The sequence below is a fragment of the Meleagris gallopavo genome, chromosome 3 (assembly GCF_905368555.1).
Source record: "Meleagris gallopavo chromosome 3, MGAL_WU_HG_1.1, whole genome shotgun sequence".
In the NCBI taxonomy this organism is placed as follows: Eukaryota; Metazoa; Chordata; class Aves; order Galliformes; family Phasianidae; genus Meleagris; species Meleagris gallopavo.
In genome coordinates this window covers 73,343,819-73,363,427 of record NC_139406.1, presented here as the reverse complement: position 1 = coordinate 73,363,427, position 19,609 = coordinate 73,343,819, and the positions used below count along the sequence as shown (strand labels likewise).

At 33.7% G+C, this 19,609-nt stretch overlaps 1 protein-coding gene across 6 annotated transcripts in view; it reads right to left on the bottom strand.

Moving 5' to 3' along the window:
* Nucleotides 1-19,609, bottom strand: part of VPS13B (vacuolar protein sorting 13 homolog B) — a 411,892-nt gene that overhangs the window by 193,488 nt on the left and 198,795 nt on the right. For all 6 annotated transcript variants that reach the window (XM_010709173.4, XM_010709170.4, XM_019614165.3 and 3 more), the window contains 2 exons: nucleotides 11,886-12,013; nucleotides 4,433-4,667 (listed from right to left, as the gene is read on the bottom strand). In XM_010709173.4, the coding sequence (XP_010707475.2) occupies nucleotides 4,433-4,667; nucleotides 11,886-12,013 (363 nt within the window). The remainder of the gene's footprint in view (nucleotides 1-4,432; nucleotides 4,668-11,885; nucleotides 12,014-19,609) is intronic.

The following is a 19,609-nucleotide window of genomic DNA, read 5'->3' as shown; positions in this document are numbered from 1 at the left end:
TTCTCTCACTTTTATATGACACTCTCTTTATTTTAAAAACCATGTTGCAGAAGTGGCAATTGTACACAACACAGTGTATATAATGTTGACAGCTGTACAAAAGATAAATTGCTTGTTTAAAGTTAGTAATGGTAGGAGAGAGACCACGAAAGTAAGTATGTTCTGGGTCTATTCACATACTTGCTAAAGGTATCCTTTGGAATCTTTAGAAAGTATCTTCATTCCTCTGTCTCCAGCTCTCTTTCTTTATCCACAATGAAGTATTTGCAGGGATTTCCAATAAACTTACATTTGCATGCAACATGCAATGTTTGAATAAAAAAGGATACGGTAATTATCACTTGTTAGTTTAGTATTGTACTTACTCTGCTTACTCCCAGTCATGCAATAAGAAAGCAGATTTATATGACTGCATATATTAGTTGCACACAGTTGAAAGCACTGAGAGCTTTGTCCAAGTTCAGAGCTAATTTCAGCAGATGAGACTTAGTTCCACAGACTTCAAACAAAAGCACAAACACACACGCTTCATCAACTTAAGCCCAGCTATTTGAGATCTCACACATATGAAGACAGTATTAACAAGTTGTTTAAGTAGAGCTTCACTGCTATCCAGATACTGAAGAACGCCACTAAAATGTGAAAGCTAACTTTAGAAAGTTATTACCCATAAGAGATAACTTGTTTGTTTAAGATGTTGACATTGAGTATAAACTGAAATAGCATTATTTGAATGTCAAAAAGTTTACTATTAAAAACAGGCCGAATATCTTAATTATATATTAATCTTATAATTTGCAGAAATTATTTTCCAGTTTTTACACTGAAGCACAGCATTATTTTAATCTACTGCAAGACAAGTTTTCTCAAAACAGCCAACATACTACTATTAACATTTACATTGCCTTTTTATTCACGTTGAAATCAATGCGCTTCTATTTTAGTGCAGTAGTTTACGATCAATATACATCATTAAAATAAATTCACACACTAGCATTAGAAGTTCTAATTTTCTACTACCCTCCAAGATGCTGACAACTTTCTGAGTTTAAGCATATGCTACAAAACATCTGTGAAGTTATATAATTTTGTCATATTTCACAAACAAAAGCCATCTCTCAGGGACTGCCTTCATATTTAAATGTTTGAAATACAGTGATTTCAATGACCATCAGTATGCTGCTATCCATATGACAATGTTAATGCAACACCTAGCAATTGCAGGAACAATTTTCAGGTATTTTGAACACCTTTTTTCTATATTTTATTTTACTGTATCTTACCTAAATTCACCATTTTTTGGTGTTTGTTTTTTTTTTTTTTTTTTTTTTTTTTTTTTTTTTTACAAAGACTGATTCAATAGAAGTTACTGGAGGAGAACGTTTTACATGCGCCAGTTAAGGATTATAAAATAATAGGGTTTTTTTTGCTTGTTTGTTTTTTGTTTGTTTTGTTTCAACGTGAAACAAGTTGAGAAAACCAATGAACACTGGTTTAAAAATCATGAGTGGAAGTCAGGAAAATATTCCAAATTAAAATAATCAAAATGAAAATTTCTACATGCAGGAAGACTTCATAGATGCAAAAAATGTACTCGTTATTACTCCAAAACTCAGTGTTACCAGCAAATATAACTTTAAATTCCCTTCATGTATTCAATTCCTTTTTTATCAGAACATTTTAAATATGATACCAAAAAAATTCAGAAGACAAATACGTAGAACTGTAAGTAGCCAAAGTTAGATGCGCACCAACATCCAGAGAAAGTTACAGCCCATTTCAAGTACTTTCCTAAACACTTCAGTCTTGCTCTTAAAACTAAGTTTCTAACTACTTGATTTCTCCTTTCTAAGTATCTTAATTTCTTCAGTGATACTACCTCACAGACAATAATTGGAACAAAAATTTTCGCATCACATTGACTTATTGACTATAAAGGTAATACTTAATGTAAATTAAATTTTTTTGAACTTATTAAGTAGCATTTATGCAACAAAAATTCCACAGAATATCTCATTCTTTACACAGATATATCCATTTCTAATCATATGCTACTTCGTATGACTGAGCTAAGTTAGGTTTCCAAATCAAAGTACTACTATAATGTTCGTCTATTAAGTATCTTTACAAACTACAATTAACTGAAAACTCTGAAAACAAATGGAAAGACCCGATTGTGGAACTTTGGACAAGCTATTTTTACAATATGTTGACATCTCGAGGTCAGTAAGTCTTTGTGAGTAGGCTGTAATATCCCCACGACAGCGTGACTATGCTCCCTTTTCCTCTTTTAGTTTTTCACGTGAAAAGAAAGATGAGTGAGTGAGTGCACTGCTTTCTTACAATTAACAATGCATCCTTGCAAACAAGTCCTTCATATCTATTTTACAGATGAATGATTCAAAAGTATCATTCAGGAAAAGCAAGGTTGGATAAATACCATTTCAGAGTTTTCATTGCTAAAACATGTTACCACATCCCTTAAGTCCTGTTCAAAGACAGAAAAGAAATTAAAGACTTTCCCAACGGAAGTCCATAAAGATTATTTTCTTCTGCATTGCAAGAAACAAAGAAAGTGGCTTATGAGATTTTTCAAAACTTTGCAACAGTCTCTTTAAGGGGGAATTCTGGCACAGGAGAAGTCAACATATCCATTAGAGAATCAAAAATATCAAGATTGTGAGAACTTCTGTTTGGCATTATTCCCAGAGTAGAAAGCCACACACAAATAAATTCCTTACCATAGGCTTTATCCCAACCAGGGAGATTCTTTTCTCTCACTAGGATCTTTCCCTCAAATCTGAGTTTGACAAAATTCAAGTGACTTCTTACTTTCATAAATGTTTTAAATTACATCATCAGCTTGAAACAAACAAAAGACTTTGGTTAAATTTATTTATCTTTTATCTGTCACTGTTATCAGCAAATTAGATTGTTTTACTGAAAGTAAGTGACGAGGAAGAAAGACATATTACCCTTCTCTTTCTCTTTTTTTCCCCGCTGGCAGCATTTTGCACACCTCTGATATGAATTTTGGTATTATAAAAGCTGAAGTTTTGTTTCTGTTGCTGAGTTAAGATAAAACATAGGAGGGAGGAGAAAAGTCCAATGTAAGTGGTAGAACAAAAGGAAGAGGAAAACACCTATAAATCCAAAAAATTTCAGATGCAGAAGGGGAGTAAACCTTGAATATACTTCTGACTCAATTTTTTACAGCATATCCTTTATAACAATTTCTGTTTCTGCAACTTGCATGCACAAAACAGTAATTTTTACCAGAAAATGCTGTCACAAAAAATGTAACCGCTGCATTTCCCTCTCTTCACCTTTTAACAAATACACAAAAGAGCAACTATTCTTTCAGAAAAATATATTACGTGAATACAATAACAAATTAACTGTGCAGTAATATGTTCATGACTTTTTAGACTTGGTTCTAAGGCTAGATATCATGGATGACATTAAAATATACCTAAACACCAAGACTCAAAACTGTTGTGGATATTTGTTTTATCTTTTTCCAATATGCTTTTTTTTTTTATATATGAATATAAGGAGAACAAGATTCAGATTAGTGTTCCTTCAGAATACTACTGCAAATCCATATGCCTTTACATCGATCATATCTAAGGACTCAATTTCTTATACAACCACACTAAATATAACCATCTTCTTGTCACTTCCTAAGTCCTTTAAAGCTCATCCCACATATTTCTCAATCAATTGCACAATATTAGAAGTTGATTCAACCCTCACATAGGCACACAATGCAAACCTCTATCAAATACTAATTTTGCAAAAAAGCAAAATTATCAGACTTATTCTCGTCTTCACCCTATGCACAAGAGCAACCATCCATAAATATTCAAACAACCTTCTCAATTTTTCTCTTAAATTCCTACAAAAACCTTGCTACAATGCTTACAAACACAACTCACTACATGACAAGTTTATCATGATGACCACTAAAGTCTCATCAATCTGACAGACTTCTTTAAGTATGAATTTCTTTTCTTGTCTCAGTTTGAATATTAGATTCAAGACACTTTTTCCCCCAGTAAAAGTGGTAGGAGATATTTTTCGCAACCTGCCTCCATTCTGTCCTGGAATTCACAATGCATTGCCCCAACATGTGAAAAACCAAGTGCTTCTGACTATGCAATAATATGAATGGCAAAACCAACATAGGTAGAAATTGCTTTTCTGGTATTTTTCTTGCTTCACCAAACACACAAAGCATATCACAGAACGACTTTTAACTCATAAATGAATTTCACTTTTTTTTTTTTTATCTTCATGAGGCAAAGACTGTCATTACTATTCTTGGTCATCGATAATACATAACATACTGCTAAAAAAACACAACATTACAAGTTTCAAAAATAAATGAAGATAACATTAATAAGTTTTTTTTTTTAATTTATTGCATTACCTTCTTCAAGGATGGGTCTCAGAACAACAAATGGGATTTCCTGCAATGGTTCCATATGCTTGTGGCCAGCGCTCATAATCTTTATCTGGGGCAAGCAGACAACAAGTGTGCCAGGCATAGTGGCCTGCCCATGGTACCAGCTTCGGACGGTCCCAGGAATGTCGCCTGATACAATGGTACTTGGAGAAGGCAGGCTGTCATTTGGAAGGAATACACAACATGACTGCACTTCAAGCTGAAAAAACAAAGTCAAGAAAGATTTCTCAGAAACATATTATCATTCATTTTGGTACAAAATCTGAAGCTACTCAACTATCACAGATGATTTTAAATGCTCTTTATTTTAAGAAGAATTAAGAGGAAGGATGATACAAAAGGTTTAAAAATACTATGTACTTGTAACAATGTTAAAACTAGCAATTAATCATTGATTTATGGAATAGTGGGAAGAAAAGAGTCAGTCTGGCCTGTAATTTCATCAAAAATGTGTTGCCATGTAAACCAACGTACCTATCTTTTGACAGGAAGCATGACTGAACTAGAAAGTCCCCCTCTTCTGGCAATACATCATCTTTTGTTAGCAAGAGTGGGTAATTCTGTTTCTAATTTGCAGTCAAGAATAAGGAGTAGGTACAAAAAGTTTAATTAGGCAAACTAGAAAAAAATATTAACATTAGCGTAAAACTAAGTTTAAAATTAATAAATGGTATATAAAGAAAAAGATAAATGAATAAAGTTCAGCTTTTAAGTGCAATCAGAAGTAGCACACTTGATTCCATATGAACTTATTGTTCTTTATTTTCAAACAATGCTGTGACTCTGAAAAATTTCTTACCATTCACTGTTATCTCTTTTTGATCTTCCAGCAACTAAATGAGTACAAATGTAGAACTGAGCTCATCACGATTTGTTAATGCAGAGGAAGTATAAGCTGCAGAATGTTACAGTCTTGGCTCATACAAGTAGTATTCTGCACCTGGATATCAAATAGCCCTAACAGCCTGCACACTTGAATGCTTTGTTAAGCAAGCACAAACTATGATTCAGTTCACTTCTTCACAATAGTTCGGAAAAGTCTAGCGTATAAAATATTGGATACAAGATGTTATTTGTAATTGTGATAAGAGAACACTTGTTTGTGGTAAACTTACGTAACAAATCTCCAATTTGACATAGTAGCTTAAAACTGATAACCAAGGTTTGTACACCATACCACCTTTCCTTAAGGCTATTAATCCTTTGAGACTGCAATAGTGATTTGTAATAGAACTGAAATTTCTCAGCACCGTAAGTACTTTGCCAGCCTTGTGAGAAGACAGATATTCATCTTTATTTCAGCATATTTGTGCCCTTTTGCTTACACGAACTGACAAGAATTCACTGCAGAAAAATATAAGTAGAATTTTGCAAAAATAAATACATTGTTACATGAAGGCTGTGTTTGTTTCTCATTTTAGAGCTGTTTGAGTTGTAAAATGAAGTTAATTACATCTTTGATAAGTAGTTTATTGATCCAAGGTTACAGAGCATACTTTATTTATATCAGATGAAAAGGAACAGTGTATTCTTACAGATGTAATAGATTTGGATTTTCTTTTTTTTTTTTAACTGGTGAATTAGTCACGTCAATTTGCAAAGATTTTTACAGTGACACATTAGATGACTTTCTGGTCTATTAGTAATTAGTTGCAGGTCAAACCATTGTGGGATAATGATAAATAGATGACTAAATAAGTTATGATCAGTATAATTTTTGTTTTATCAGTGCACTTACTGAGAAAACAGTTTATAATAGATCACCCATATATATATATTTTTTTTTCGTGATGACTAATATCAAATGCTGCCTGCATAAACAAACCATGTGGTTATATTAATTCAAAAATTCCACCAGCTTGGAGAGAAGCAATACTTCATCACACGACCAGCAGCAGGATCTACAGGAGATGTTTTACAGAGTACTCTTGAGAAGAGATCTCAGTACTCAGAGTTTTTACACTTATTTGCAGTTCAGTACAACTTGGTATCATTGACAAGTTCTTCAGACCATTTGTGTTTTATTGTACTTCACTACATCAAGAAGACTGAAGTGAAATCACAATAGTTCCACCCCTTTCAGATGTTTGAGGAAAATTTGCATGCATGGATATTTTGGTATTCATTTTCAGATGATTGCATGAGAGTTATAAACCATACCAAAATTCATGGCCTATGATAGCATTAAGTGCCAATCTGTAATATTACAGATTTACTTACAGACAGAGTTCGCATATTTATGTTTCATTTGAAGTTTTATATGAGTAAATGTAATTTGCAAAACATTACTGCAGCATTTCAGAAGCCAGCACAATGAATATAAGACAAAATTCCACATTTTAGGGCAAGTCATGCAATTATTGTAACTGTATAAGAAATTATCAACTTGAATGCTCAAGGGCCTATTACGTGCAAATTTGAGCATTTGAATTGCACCTGCTGAACTTCTCGAAGGCAGGTTCTGCTTATACAACACTACCAACATCAGTGGTTCTTCTTTTTTGTCTGACAGAATCTGAACACCCGATTAATAACAAGTTCCACTGAAGGAATGGAAGACTGCACCTGAAAGGGTAGAATAAAACACTGGACAAAAAGAGAGAATGTGTGCTACAGCTTGCTTCACCAATCAGAAAGTGCTTTAAAATATACGTTGTTTAAATATCTTAAAATTAAACGACATCAATAGCATATATTAAAGCTATCATATAAATCTTTTTACACTTTTTAAATAACTGTTAAACTGTGTGTCTAAAATTGTGAATTTAATGTAAAATGTGACTGATTTATGTAGCTGAATATAAATCTGCAACAGTAAATCTTGCATTAATGTAAGGATCTGACAATCCAAGGGAAAGAAAATGAAGTAATCTGCCAGTAAGAAGTCCTGAAGCTGGGGGTCAGATCCTGTTCATGGAAACCATCTGGTTGGGACCCTCCAAGCCACACCAAACACAAATGATCTTTTAAAAAAATATCCTATTCATTAATGCTTCGCAGCTGTGCTGAGTGTTACTTCATTTTTCCATGGCAACATCCTTTCTGTTTCAAGGATCTTATTTCAGTTTTGGTAGCAACGTGTTCTTTTGCCAATACTGAACACATTCATGTGTTAAAGAGAAGGAATTATTACAAATTCTTGAAACAGTATCACCCTCTATTTTCATTTCTATTATGTCAAGGCCTACACATGCTAAGTAACGTACGCTAATGATAAACCTATGAAACAAGCAGTATTTTCTCTTCTACTTTCAAAATGTTAACCAAAGCATATTGCTCTAAGCTTTTACTAATGCATAAACCTAAAAAAGCATAATGACTTAAAGATCTCGGTCATATAAAAAGGAAAGTATTTAGTTACTGGAATAAATTGAGTATTTTAGTTCATATTTTAAAAGAAGAAAACATTGCTCTATAGAGAGAACTATTAAATACATACCCTGCAAAAGAATTAGGCTTTCATAACCGTGAAGTAGATGGAAGAGAGCAAACCAAACAAGTGACAGTCCACAGTTATGCACAAGCACAACAAAGAGGGAAAGGTTACGCAAGAACCTCTGCAGCCTTTCACGATGGCAACACAATGAGATTAATTTCCCCAACCCACATTTTATAGCCATTTTAAACCAATTAGGGGTGTTGAAGATGACCTACTAGGTAACACTCATAAAGCTGTCTCCTGGAAAATGGCCCCTCTCCACACTAATCATCATCCATCATATTCTCTCGTCAGAAAGGCTGATGTCTTTTTCAGGGAGCTTTAGATCTATTGTTGAAGATCTATTGTTACATATCTCAGGTAGGTGTTATGCTTAGCCCCCAACATACAAGTTTGTCCAACCCAACATGACCGTTTGCAGCTGACTCAGATAGCACTGTCCACTAGAATTTAAACAGGTCAGAAATTCATGTTTTCAAGTAAAACAAAAAATAAAAGAGATGCAAAAGTAAAAGTTAAGCACATGACTGCAAGAACTGAATGAGCAGGCTGCCTGTACACAGAAATGAATATAACAAGGATCAGTTGCATTTTTCTTAGACCTCTTGAAACACTGTGTTATGCAGTATTCCTGCTTTTTCCCTAAGCAAAGTTCATTTAAATAAGCCTTTATTTAGTAATGAAGAATTTTATTTTTTGACAGTTCTTTGTAAGTAACCATGTTAAGAAATCACCTCATCTCCTAACTGCTGAATACAAATAAAACTGCTCATAGCTGCAATTGTTATAAGTCACAAAGTCTCTACTGGACCCAAGAATAAAAAGAATGCTGTTCAAAGAGCTTTACTAAATCTCATCCTTAATGTTATTACAGTCAATGTTTCACTTTGACTGAAATTTGTATAAGTTATGTGCCTCAAAGAAAATATTATTTTCAATAATTTCAGGAAACAGACTCATTTTTTCAAATAATTTCAAGGATATTTAAAGGCATGTGGAATAGCTGGCTACGTTTTATATGCAATAATTACACTCTTACTTAGCTGGCATTCATTACAAGATTAGTCATTAATTCATTTGCTTTAAATACAGATCCTTCATTTTTCTCACTGGAATCCAGTATTTGCAACCAATTAAAAATAATTGTGTTTATATGGCTTCACAATTCTAGCAACTATTAGTTTGAAGAACACGTGAAAAGTGAGTATTAATCTCCTACATGGTGTAGCTGCCAAGAAGACTTCAAGGCTGCATATTTATAAATCCTACAACAGCTAAATAATAAAAGCAACTTTCTACAGTAAAGTACGAAAGTCTTTTCACTCAAATACTAATAGCTTACCACAACTCCAAAGCACAAAATCGTCATGCAATATTCTATCATTAGCAAGCCAGAGTTAGGGCTAAGCAAGTATCAGCTTTGGATCCAAAATAAACTTTCCAGTTATTATGGTTCCAAGCACTTTTACTTGTTCAAACTTCCACTAAAAGAATAATCCTTTGATGATTTTAAGTTATGATATTCTGCTTTATCTGATGACAACTGTAGAGTTTGCTGTTCTACAAACATGTTAATAGAAGATCCAGGAACATGAAAATAGCTTCAGAAAAAGGAGCCCAAGTATTTAAACTAAAAAAAATATTACAGAAATTTGGCTTTTTCCTATCCACACGGAATCTAAACACGTATTTTATTAAAGGTATAGATGTATTATACTATACTTAAACTGAAAAACGGTCAGCCCTGATCTTGTTATCCACACATCACTTTTCACAGATTCAGCTTTCCCACTGGGGTAAATATTGAAAGAAAGAACTGTGCATATGTACTTATATCTTGAAAAATATATTCAAAGAAAATGGATAGACAGACTGCTAAGCAATAATAAAAAGGACAGTAAGCACGTACCAATCAATGGCATTTTCACTAAGAAGGGCTACCATGTATCTATTTGGCAACATTCTTGGCTATTGCACAATGCCTTGGAGTTTGCAGCTACCTCCTCCAGTAACACGTACTGCCCTCTGCCAAGAGACTGGCATCTGCTTTAGCAAGTATGGCTGAAGCACTGGGATGAAACATATCAAAAGTGTGTAAACTGCTGTGTGATTTCACAGGGCAATTGAATTTCATCACCGATAAAAATTAAAAATATAGATACATACACATAAGGCTGAAAATCGAAAGCATCCAAATACCATACCAAAAAACCCACACCAAAATAAAACACACTTGTATAAGCTAAATAAATCCAGAAGTTTAGTACCTAAACTAAATAAATAATATAGAAAATTAGTACCTAATAGGAAAAAAAACAAAAAACAAAACAAAAGAAAAAAATTATACCACCAGTAGCTCTAGATCACTCATGTGTTATGTACTAGTAAAGATATATTTACAAATTACTCTTTGAGAAAACACACACCTACCTACTGCTACCAATTTTCATCCCCACAGAAAAACCCTAGTTTGAACACAAACTTTTTTTTTCTTAGTGACACAAACTTATTAACTGTTAAGTGACCCATTCTTCAAACCAAATCCACTTTGTTGGTGGCTCTTGCAACAAAGCTTGCCATGAAAAATATGAGCAGAAGAAACAGACAGTATCTTTGCCCTGATTCATCTTTTGCCATTTAGAAAGGATTCAGTTCTTCACCATCATCCTAATTATTATTTTTATGACTTACACTATAGGTATCATTTACATAATGAGTTTCACTGTGTTAGGTACCACACAGACATTACAAAAACACATTGTTTCCTTCAAACAACTTAGAAACGTTCTCCCCCAACTCTTCTTATTTAGTCATTCTCATCTGCAGCACGACAACATTAAGAAAGAATGGAAAACAAAAAAAATACTCATGAAACAATGATGAAATAGCTATCTGAAAGCTAAGTTGAGTTGTCTCCTTAAGTGTCTCCTCAACTTTACTATGCAGTTAAGTCACAAATCTGAAGTTTTTGCTCAGGATTTATTAAATTTTTGATCTTTCATATATTTTGAACCTCAATCATCTTCGGCAACCAAAAGCAGAAAAAGAGAAGATTCTGGGAGCAGAAGGTTGTATAAAAATGTTTTTCTTGGTAGGGAAGAGAAAAAAAAAGCATTCATTTTTGCCAATAAATTTCATTTTATTTTACTTTAATATGGAAGTAGTTCTGCTACTACATGCTGGCGTTCTAAAGGATGAAACATTATACGTGGACCATAAAATACTACTCTCATTGAACATACTGTTCAAAAGGCATTGTTCATAATAATTCTAAATTAGTGTAATTTCCAAGCACACACTTGACATATATGTGGAAGAACAGAATCCTAATGCTAGCACTTCTAAATCATCTAGCATTAGATATGTAATCAAAACACTGGATTTCTAACGTTGCCTTTTTTGTGTATAGCATGCATATATTTGGATACATGAAATCCCTGCTTTTACTGATCTCAAATCACAATCTAAAGCAGTGTAGGATTAAAGAATTTAATCTAAACTGATCATCTGATTGTTCTCGATAAACAGGTACATACGTAAGCATTTGACCCATCACAGCATAACACTGCTTCATATCACACAATCACTCAAAAATTATGCATCATACACGTTTTGTTCAAATATGTTTAGCAAGGTTGGTATTCAGCAAATCTAACTATGGATAAAAAGGTAGCTAACTACTTTTATAATAGAGAAGTATGCCAAGCATTTTTCCCTTGATGTAACTTTTAAAATGATCTACCCCTTAAATATAGAAAAGTATTTTGAAAACTAATAATTGAAAATGAAAGAATTCTTAGCTTAATTTACCAAAACTCTCTACTTCATTTTTCAGCCTCTAGGACTTTGAAACTACTGAAATAAAACAATAAAACCTTAGATCTCCTTTAAACACCCTTCATAAAAAGCACTAGGATACATAAAAAATATCATGAAGTTTGGAAAGACATAGTTTTTCTCACTTCCTTTTCATCTTACCTGAAGTGTAAGGCGCTTAACTGCATTCCATACTATTCCAATAAATTCTTTCATTCTTTCTTCAGGACTTCTGCAGCCTTCAGATGAGTTCAGCATGGTTTTCACAGGAAGTGATAGAGGGCGAGATTCTAATGCAAACAACAAAATTCAGCTGTATCAATAATATATAGCGTAACATAGGGGCAGTACAAAAAAAGATGACTTATTTTAAATTCTAGAAGAGACCTTGTCTCACTACAAAACTCACTATCTCACCATCTCTGTGATAACAGTGCATAGCAGAAGTTTCTATTGCTAGTTTCGACAACTGCATCAGTTAAGCCTGTTAAGAAATGCAATGTCAAAAGCACTTGGAGAAATTCTTAATTTTTTAACATAAATTGTTAAGTAAATATTATGAAGAAAGCATAACCTAAGCAAATTAAGTCAGTTTCTAAAGTGTGATAACCTATTTGGTGACGGAATAGCAGTAGATAGATGTTTTCACATATATTACTGCCAGGGCAATCTGAAAAAGTGTTTAGTTCATATTAAATTACAGCGATTAAGTAGTTTTCTTAAAAAAGAAAAAAAAAAAATCACTTAGCATAAACTGCAAGTATGCGTTAAAAAAACCTGAAAATTTTGTCAAATTTAAAACGTACGGAAGTAACTGAAATATTTCAGGAAATATTTCAGGTAAATTCAATGATTTCTAATAAAAAGATAAGCTTCCTTAAATCTTTAGGCTTTTAGTAACATGAATATAAAAAGATTTTAGATAGTACTAGCATTAAATTGAATATAAGCAAAATAGCAATACAAAAAGGGAGTGGATCAAGTAGTAATTTAAAAATCATTAAAAATGTATGAGGAATACACAGTTCCTCCCGTGATTTCTTACAAAGTATGTTTTCCTCCTTGTATGCTTTGGGATATGCATCAAATTATTGCCAGCCTCCTTAATATTTCCAGTATTGGTGTACATCTTGTTGAGCTGACAAAACTGCAAAACTAAAATCTCCACAAGTGTGACTATTTATGTTTCCAAATTATACAGACAGGAGAAATCTGCAGCACAACAACTACAGAAAAATTCTTAAAATGGTATTATGCTATCAGTGCAACTCAGGTGGGCAAAATTCTGTGCCCCCTTTATATGTGTCACTGGTCTTCATTCAATTTTGAACATGCAAGTAAACATCCAAAGAATTAAAAATGAAATAGCTGAAAGGTGAATTTCTGCTAACAGTGTGCAATGCTTGTGCCACTTAAGGAATAATTTTGATTTTTTTTTTAATCAGAGTTGATTAATATTCTAGATACAATCCTTCAACAATTAATATTTCAATGATCTGAAAGGAAAGAGAAGCATTATATTAAACGAAGGAGGAATCAAACAATTCTAAGAAGACGATAGAAGAGTGAGAATTTTTAATCTCTCAGATCTTTCTGACTGCAATTATGGATCTGTTACAATTACAGACAGTTAAAACTGGATCATTAGAATGCAAAAAGCATGATATTTCAGGGTTGTTTGCTATCAGTTGTGCTGGAAAGACAAAAAGTAAATTTTCCATATGGAAAAGCACCATGGACTATTTCATAATCTTTTCTTTTTTTGACTTTTATGCCATGTAGTGAGCATTCAATCCATACTACAAACATATGATGTTAAAATTAAGACATTTATTGAGGAAAAGGCACTGCCTTTTAAAATTCTTAGTAGACCTGAGTTCACAACACATTCTTTGTGTAGGCAGGGCCTATGCTGCACATAATACAAGGTAAGAATCAGGAACAGCTTGAGTAAGAAGAAAGATTAAAACAACAGAGTGGAACAGAGAACTCAATACAAGGTGGGTAAAGGGGAGCACATTATGTAAAGTCACTCTGAGTCTTTGAAAATATCAGAGGAAGGAATTCCTCAGGTTAGGATGAGAAGACAAAAACAATATAAAACTATTCCTCAGCACAGTCAGCAAGGAATATTAACACCTTATGCCCCTGGACAAGCGCATTCCTCATGAATGGGATCTAAAACTAGGTTTTGCTCCAGTCTGCCATGTTTTCTTGACTGGGAAACACTTCACTAGATCTCTCTCATTAAAGGGAACCAACCTTCTAATGCCAGAAATCGATGCCTATGAACTAAAACTAAAATTAGATAGCTGAAACTTCACTTGTTTTTCTCTATGTATGCACAACTTATATCTGCAAAGCTGTTTCTAATTCCAGAAGTACCTACGATAGACAACAGCTTCACTCTAATAACCCATACTCAACAAAAGATAGAAAAAAAAAGAAAGCCTCTGAAATGCAAACAACATAAAGATCCATTCAATCAGAAATCCCAAAAAATAGAGAAGTAATAAGAGGTGTTTGATAATAAGATACGCTTCAGGGTAGAAATAAACTAATTCAGAAATAACTGAACTCCTGAAAAGTGAAGAAGAAAGAAGTAATCTGTTCCGTTGTTTCCCTTTTTTCTTGTTGTCTTTTTTTTTTTCTTTTTCTTTTTTTTAACCCTGCACTGATAAGAACAACAGCTTTGTCTGAAGGGATACTAAGGCAGAACAATGTCAGCCTTGCCTGATGGGAAATTATATCAGGAGATGACAGTTGCTAAGAGTCTGTAGTCTGGTATGGCTATTCAGTGTGTTTGGCTACTCCTCTATAGTAGATACTTAGACTGGATCAGCTCCATCTGTCTCAGTATGAAGGTTAATCTACTAAAATAATTATGCTACTCAGCTACTACTGAACTGAAAAATCCAAGAACATTTCCTGGCACAGTAATCAGTCCTGTGCTGAAGCCAGGAGCCAGTCAGCAATAGCTGGATAGAAAATAGGATTTGTCTGAAACATTTACACAACTGTTGAGAAAGGAAAAAGAAGAGGGGGGTTGCCTTGGGTTGTACGAAGCTGAATTTTAAAGAAAACCAATGTATTGACTCCTACTTTGTTTTCAAGTCCCGTAATGCCTAAGTGCTATTTTAGTAAAAACATACACCGCATCTTTTTCAAAGCAGTCACTCAGAGGCTGCCACGCTCCCCAAATTCAGAGGACACACAGTAACATCTGTAATGAACAGACTTTGAAAAAGACTGATCAGCTTCAACCAGGACTGAGCTATCAAAAGCAATAATTTCCACAATTCATTTCACAATTTATTGTTAAAGTTGCAGTCTTTCAAAATTAATTGTAATGTCCTCTCTTTGTAGATGACACTAAACAAGCAGGCATAAATTCTAGATATAAAAGTGCTTGTTTTTTTATAAAGACATAGGTCTCTTCTTTTTTTTCTGGCTTACCAGGAACTGTTTGCTTTAGAAATTTGATCAACAAAACAGATGTTCTAAAAATAAAAATAACTTTGGGAAAATTAGTGCTATATTTAGTGACTTCAGAAGGCAAAAGAGAAGTGACATGATTTGGGGGCAAATGGACATTTCCTCTAATAAATAAAAGCAAAGACCGCAGATCAGAGGTTTTCTACTACTAGGCTGAGGACCACCAGTAATCTGTACTCATCAGCAGCCTCATGCTTTTGGTTCTGCCTACCTTATAATTAGTAATTGAACTCAAAGCAGGTAAATTATAATGCCAATATCTTATTCCTATTTTGCAGGTGGTGCAGTTCTATCATGTCTCATTCTTCGGACACAAGACTCCTTTCTCCTGGCCCACTGTGTGCCTCGGGCAGTTTATAAATATAGAAGGTAGAGAGCAGCTCCTTTCTGGTCAGAAAAGGCCATCTTGCTGCAGGCAAACCCATACTGTCAGTGATCTCCAAAAGCTTAGAAATGAAAGTCAAGGTTCATACACAGATAGCCATGCCACAGTCATCAGCAGGATAGTCTCTCCCCAGTGCATGACTCTACTCATGATGTACATCATATGACCTCAGCATGCTGGGCAAGCTTTCCTTCCCACCTCACATCATCTGTCTTCTCACACGTTTAGAAATGAGCTAAGCTGAGAAAAACGCTACTGCGAGTTAATCATAGATACTAAGAGGCCATGGCAGCAACAAAACACACGAACAGTAAATGAAGTCAAGGGAAAGCTCTTTCTGGAAAGATTTATGTAATAAAATTACAAATTGTCTCTGTAGTGTTGAAGTATTCACTGGGGCTTCTTAATAAATATACGTATTTTCATGCATTACATACAGTTTTTTATCAGAAATAGGAAAAAAAAAAGTATTTGCTACTAATGCAAGCCATTAAGGAACTGATCAAGGAGTCTGAGGGATTAGAAATGAGATTGAAAAGCAGTGGAGGAGAAAATTCAAACTTCAAAGAACTCTGTAAAAAAAAAGATGAAAATCTAAATGGACTACAGATTTTTATTATTTTTTTAATTTTTTGTTTCAGAAGATTAACTAGTTTCTTCATATATTATACAAAAAACATAGCACACCCACCACCTACTTAAAATTCCCTTTTATTTTTTCTGTTAACCAGCAGTTTTCAGCTTACATGTGTAATACAAGCTAAAGCAAAAATCATTAGAACTCTTATATAAAAGGTTGTTTGACCTTTGGTTGGCATTTCAGTTTTCTTCCTATTTTTGTATTTGTAGAACAACATACATGCCTATACACAGAGATACATGAAAGCATTACAAATGAATCACACTTTTATATATTATTATGCCAAAGGAACAAATTTTGTTCTCAATACAATTCATTTCCATGCAGTAATTTTGCTCTGTGATTTAATATTAAGTGTTTATATATATATATATATAAAAGTATATATACATATACATACATAAAAGAAATTGCAGAAACAGAAGATTAACTTGCTGAAAATGTTTTCTTTGTGCATTAGTATTTCCTGCAATCCAATTTAAAAATGAAGAGTTCATCTAATTAGCATACTCATTAGGTGATAGATGTATGTATCAGTATTTTCTGAACTACCAGTACACATCAAAGTGTTCTAGAAGTATTTACAACTTTATTTTTGTGGTGGTGTGTCAAAACCATTAAAATACGGAATCTTTGGACTTCTTACCAAATGTCTTTTTGTAGAGCAAATGTATGCCAGTAACTCAAATTGAATGTGATGTGGATGTCGTTATGCAAGCAAAAAAAGCTTTCCGTGTGAAAATGAGAGTAAGCTACGGAATGGGTATGGTTAGCTTTTTCTCCCATCAAATCCAATTATTGCACGATTTTTAGGGAAAAATATCTACTTACTACTGGGAAAATAAATAAAGAAGGACTAATACTTTAGTACAAATCAACAATAGTTTTTCACAGGCAATACTGACCTGCTATACTAGTCACAATCAAAACATGCTATATGTGAATTCAAAACTAAAGCCCATGCCTGAATTTGTTTTAACATTGCTTTCAATTCCAAATAACTTAGTGCATTATGAAGTAAGAATGTCAGCCTTCAGGTTTGCAAGAACTTACCTGGTAAACACAGGAAGAATTCTGCTTGCTTGTCTGCCTTACTTTTTAAAAATACACTGACTGTTCCTTAGTTTTTTAAATAATATAAAACAAAAAGCCACATCTTTTAATTTTTCCATACAGAAAGCATATTTGATGTACTACATTGGTTTTGTGTTCCTAATGTTCTTAAACTCCATACATGGAACTAAAGAAATCATGCCACCACATAACTGAAATAAAACATTTTATTACCTAAGAAAAACCACAATAATTATTTCTTGGTGTAGGTACATGACTGTCTTGCCATTTAGAAGTTACTCTAAGTTATCTGAGCCAAGAGACGACCTATTTAAATAATCTTTCCAAGAACTACAATCCAGTTATAAAAATATAACAGCTCTTGTACTTTCAGGCACCTTAGGTAGATGTGTGTCAGATTTAAATTCCTATATTTTACTTAGCCTACTTAGCATCTGTTTAATTTCATTCATCTTCCCAAATAAACCATCAGTAATACATTCCAAGGCAAGCATGAATAAACGATAATCATTCAGTTCATTGAGCAGAAATAGCACTGTACTAATTCAAACGCTTCATATAATCCATTGATTTTTCAGCAACTAGATTTCTCTGACATTTGCCAAAGTTTCTTTTGCATTCCAACAGCTCAATCTAGCAGGGACCTACTACAGCATTCTAGTTGTAATACTTATACACTTATATATCACATCCATCTCGCAAAATGTCCCAAACGATCTACTTCAATTTGTGGCTGTGTGGTTCATGTTTGGACAGTACCCAGTGTGGGCTCAACGTGCCCCCAGCTGAGCAGTGTCCCACAGGCACTGCCATATCTTCTCAGCAACCCATATTACTGCCTGCACAGGCATGCTACACACATACTATGAATTTATGTACACATATTAAACATTCTGCCACTACCCAGTCATTAGAGCTACACCTCCACTACAAATCTGGAAATCACTTTTCATTGAACTAACAGAGAACTGCTGAATTGCTGAAAATGGGAGAAGTGGGTAGATGAAGAAAATCAGGCAAATCCATTTTTTTTTTTTTTTTTAATATTCTTTCTTTATTATGTTGCTTGTTTATGGCCACATCATACAAAATGTAAACCATATATTCTGTTATCTTACTCTGTTTTTGAGGCCTCTGTGGTTAAGGAGATTTATAAATAACTTCCATTTGAGACTTAAGAACAGAAAACTTGGATTTTCACAGACATACCATATAAATAGAAGTTTTGCTCTTTTCCCATGCTTCACTTTTGGCAATGTCTCAGCAACCATTAGCTAATAAACTGAACTCAAGATCAATGTTTTAAATCATTTTACAGCTGTGATTACAAACTGCTTTCATTTAATACATAGGGTTGGTTTCTAAATATTCTCAAGGGAGTCACTGCTAAGATTATGCTAGACGTGAAAAGCATAAATTCCAACTCATCACCTGAATTGCGTGTTTTTAAGATATAACCTCTTTCAATCTCTGAAGACTATATACATGTGCTTGCAACCATGTAGCAGTCTCAGGTTTCTGATTCCTTAAAGCATCTGTAGCTACAGCTTTGATTATTAAGATATGGGGCTTACAAGGATTGTTGTCCCTCTTACCCAAAAAAACTATTACAGCATAGGTAGTCCTCGACATGTAATCAGTGTGCCTTTTATGCTTACTTTCAAAAAGACAAACAAAGAAAACACAGACAGAAAGTAGGTGAAAATTAAAAGAAAGGAAATAAAGTTAAAAATAGAAGGGATCAATAAAAGGGATCCATTAAAAAAAATCAGAACTCTTTTTCAGCTTAATAAGTCATTCAATCACCGTATTTCAGCACATCATGCTTCTGTAAAGAAATGACCCACTGAAATTTCTCTCAGAAAGAGATCTCACCTTTTGCACTTGCATTCATTCTACCTTTTCTAACCATTTACACTGAGAGCTTCGTAACAAGACAAACAATGCAACATGTGTGCTAGTTTTCACTGTCCCCCGAATCTTCCAGTCCAATTCCAATTCTGACAAAGAGATGGGAAAGCTTCTAACATCACCTGAAATGCCATGAGGGAATATGGAGAACAAGTCTGCATGGCGCTGCAGTACGATATGGCTCTCCTTCCTTTAATTAGGGGAAATTTGAATGTTCTTCTGAAGGGGACAGAGCATCCCTATAAATTATTTCTTCAGTAGACAATCCTTTTGCTCTTTGGCATTCATTTTATTTTTGAACTCCCCTTTTTTGCAGGTAAATCTCAAATACTTCAGGTGCTTTACACCTGGCATTTTATCTCCAGAGTGTAACAAACAGAT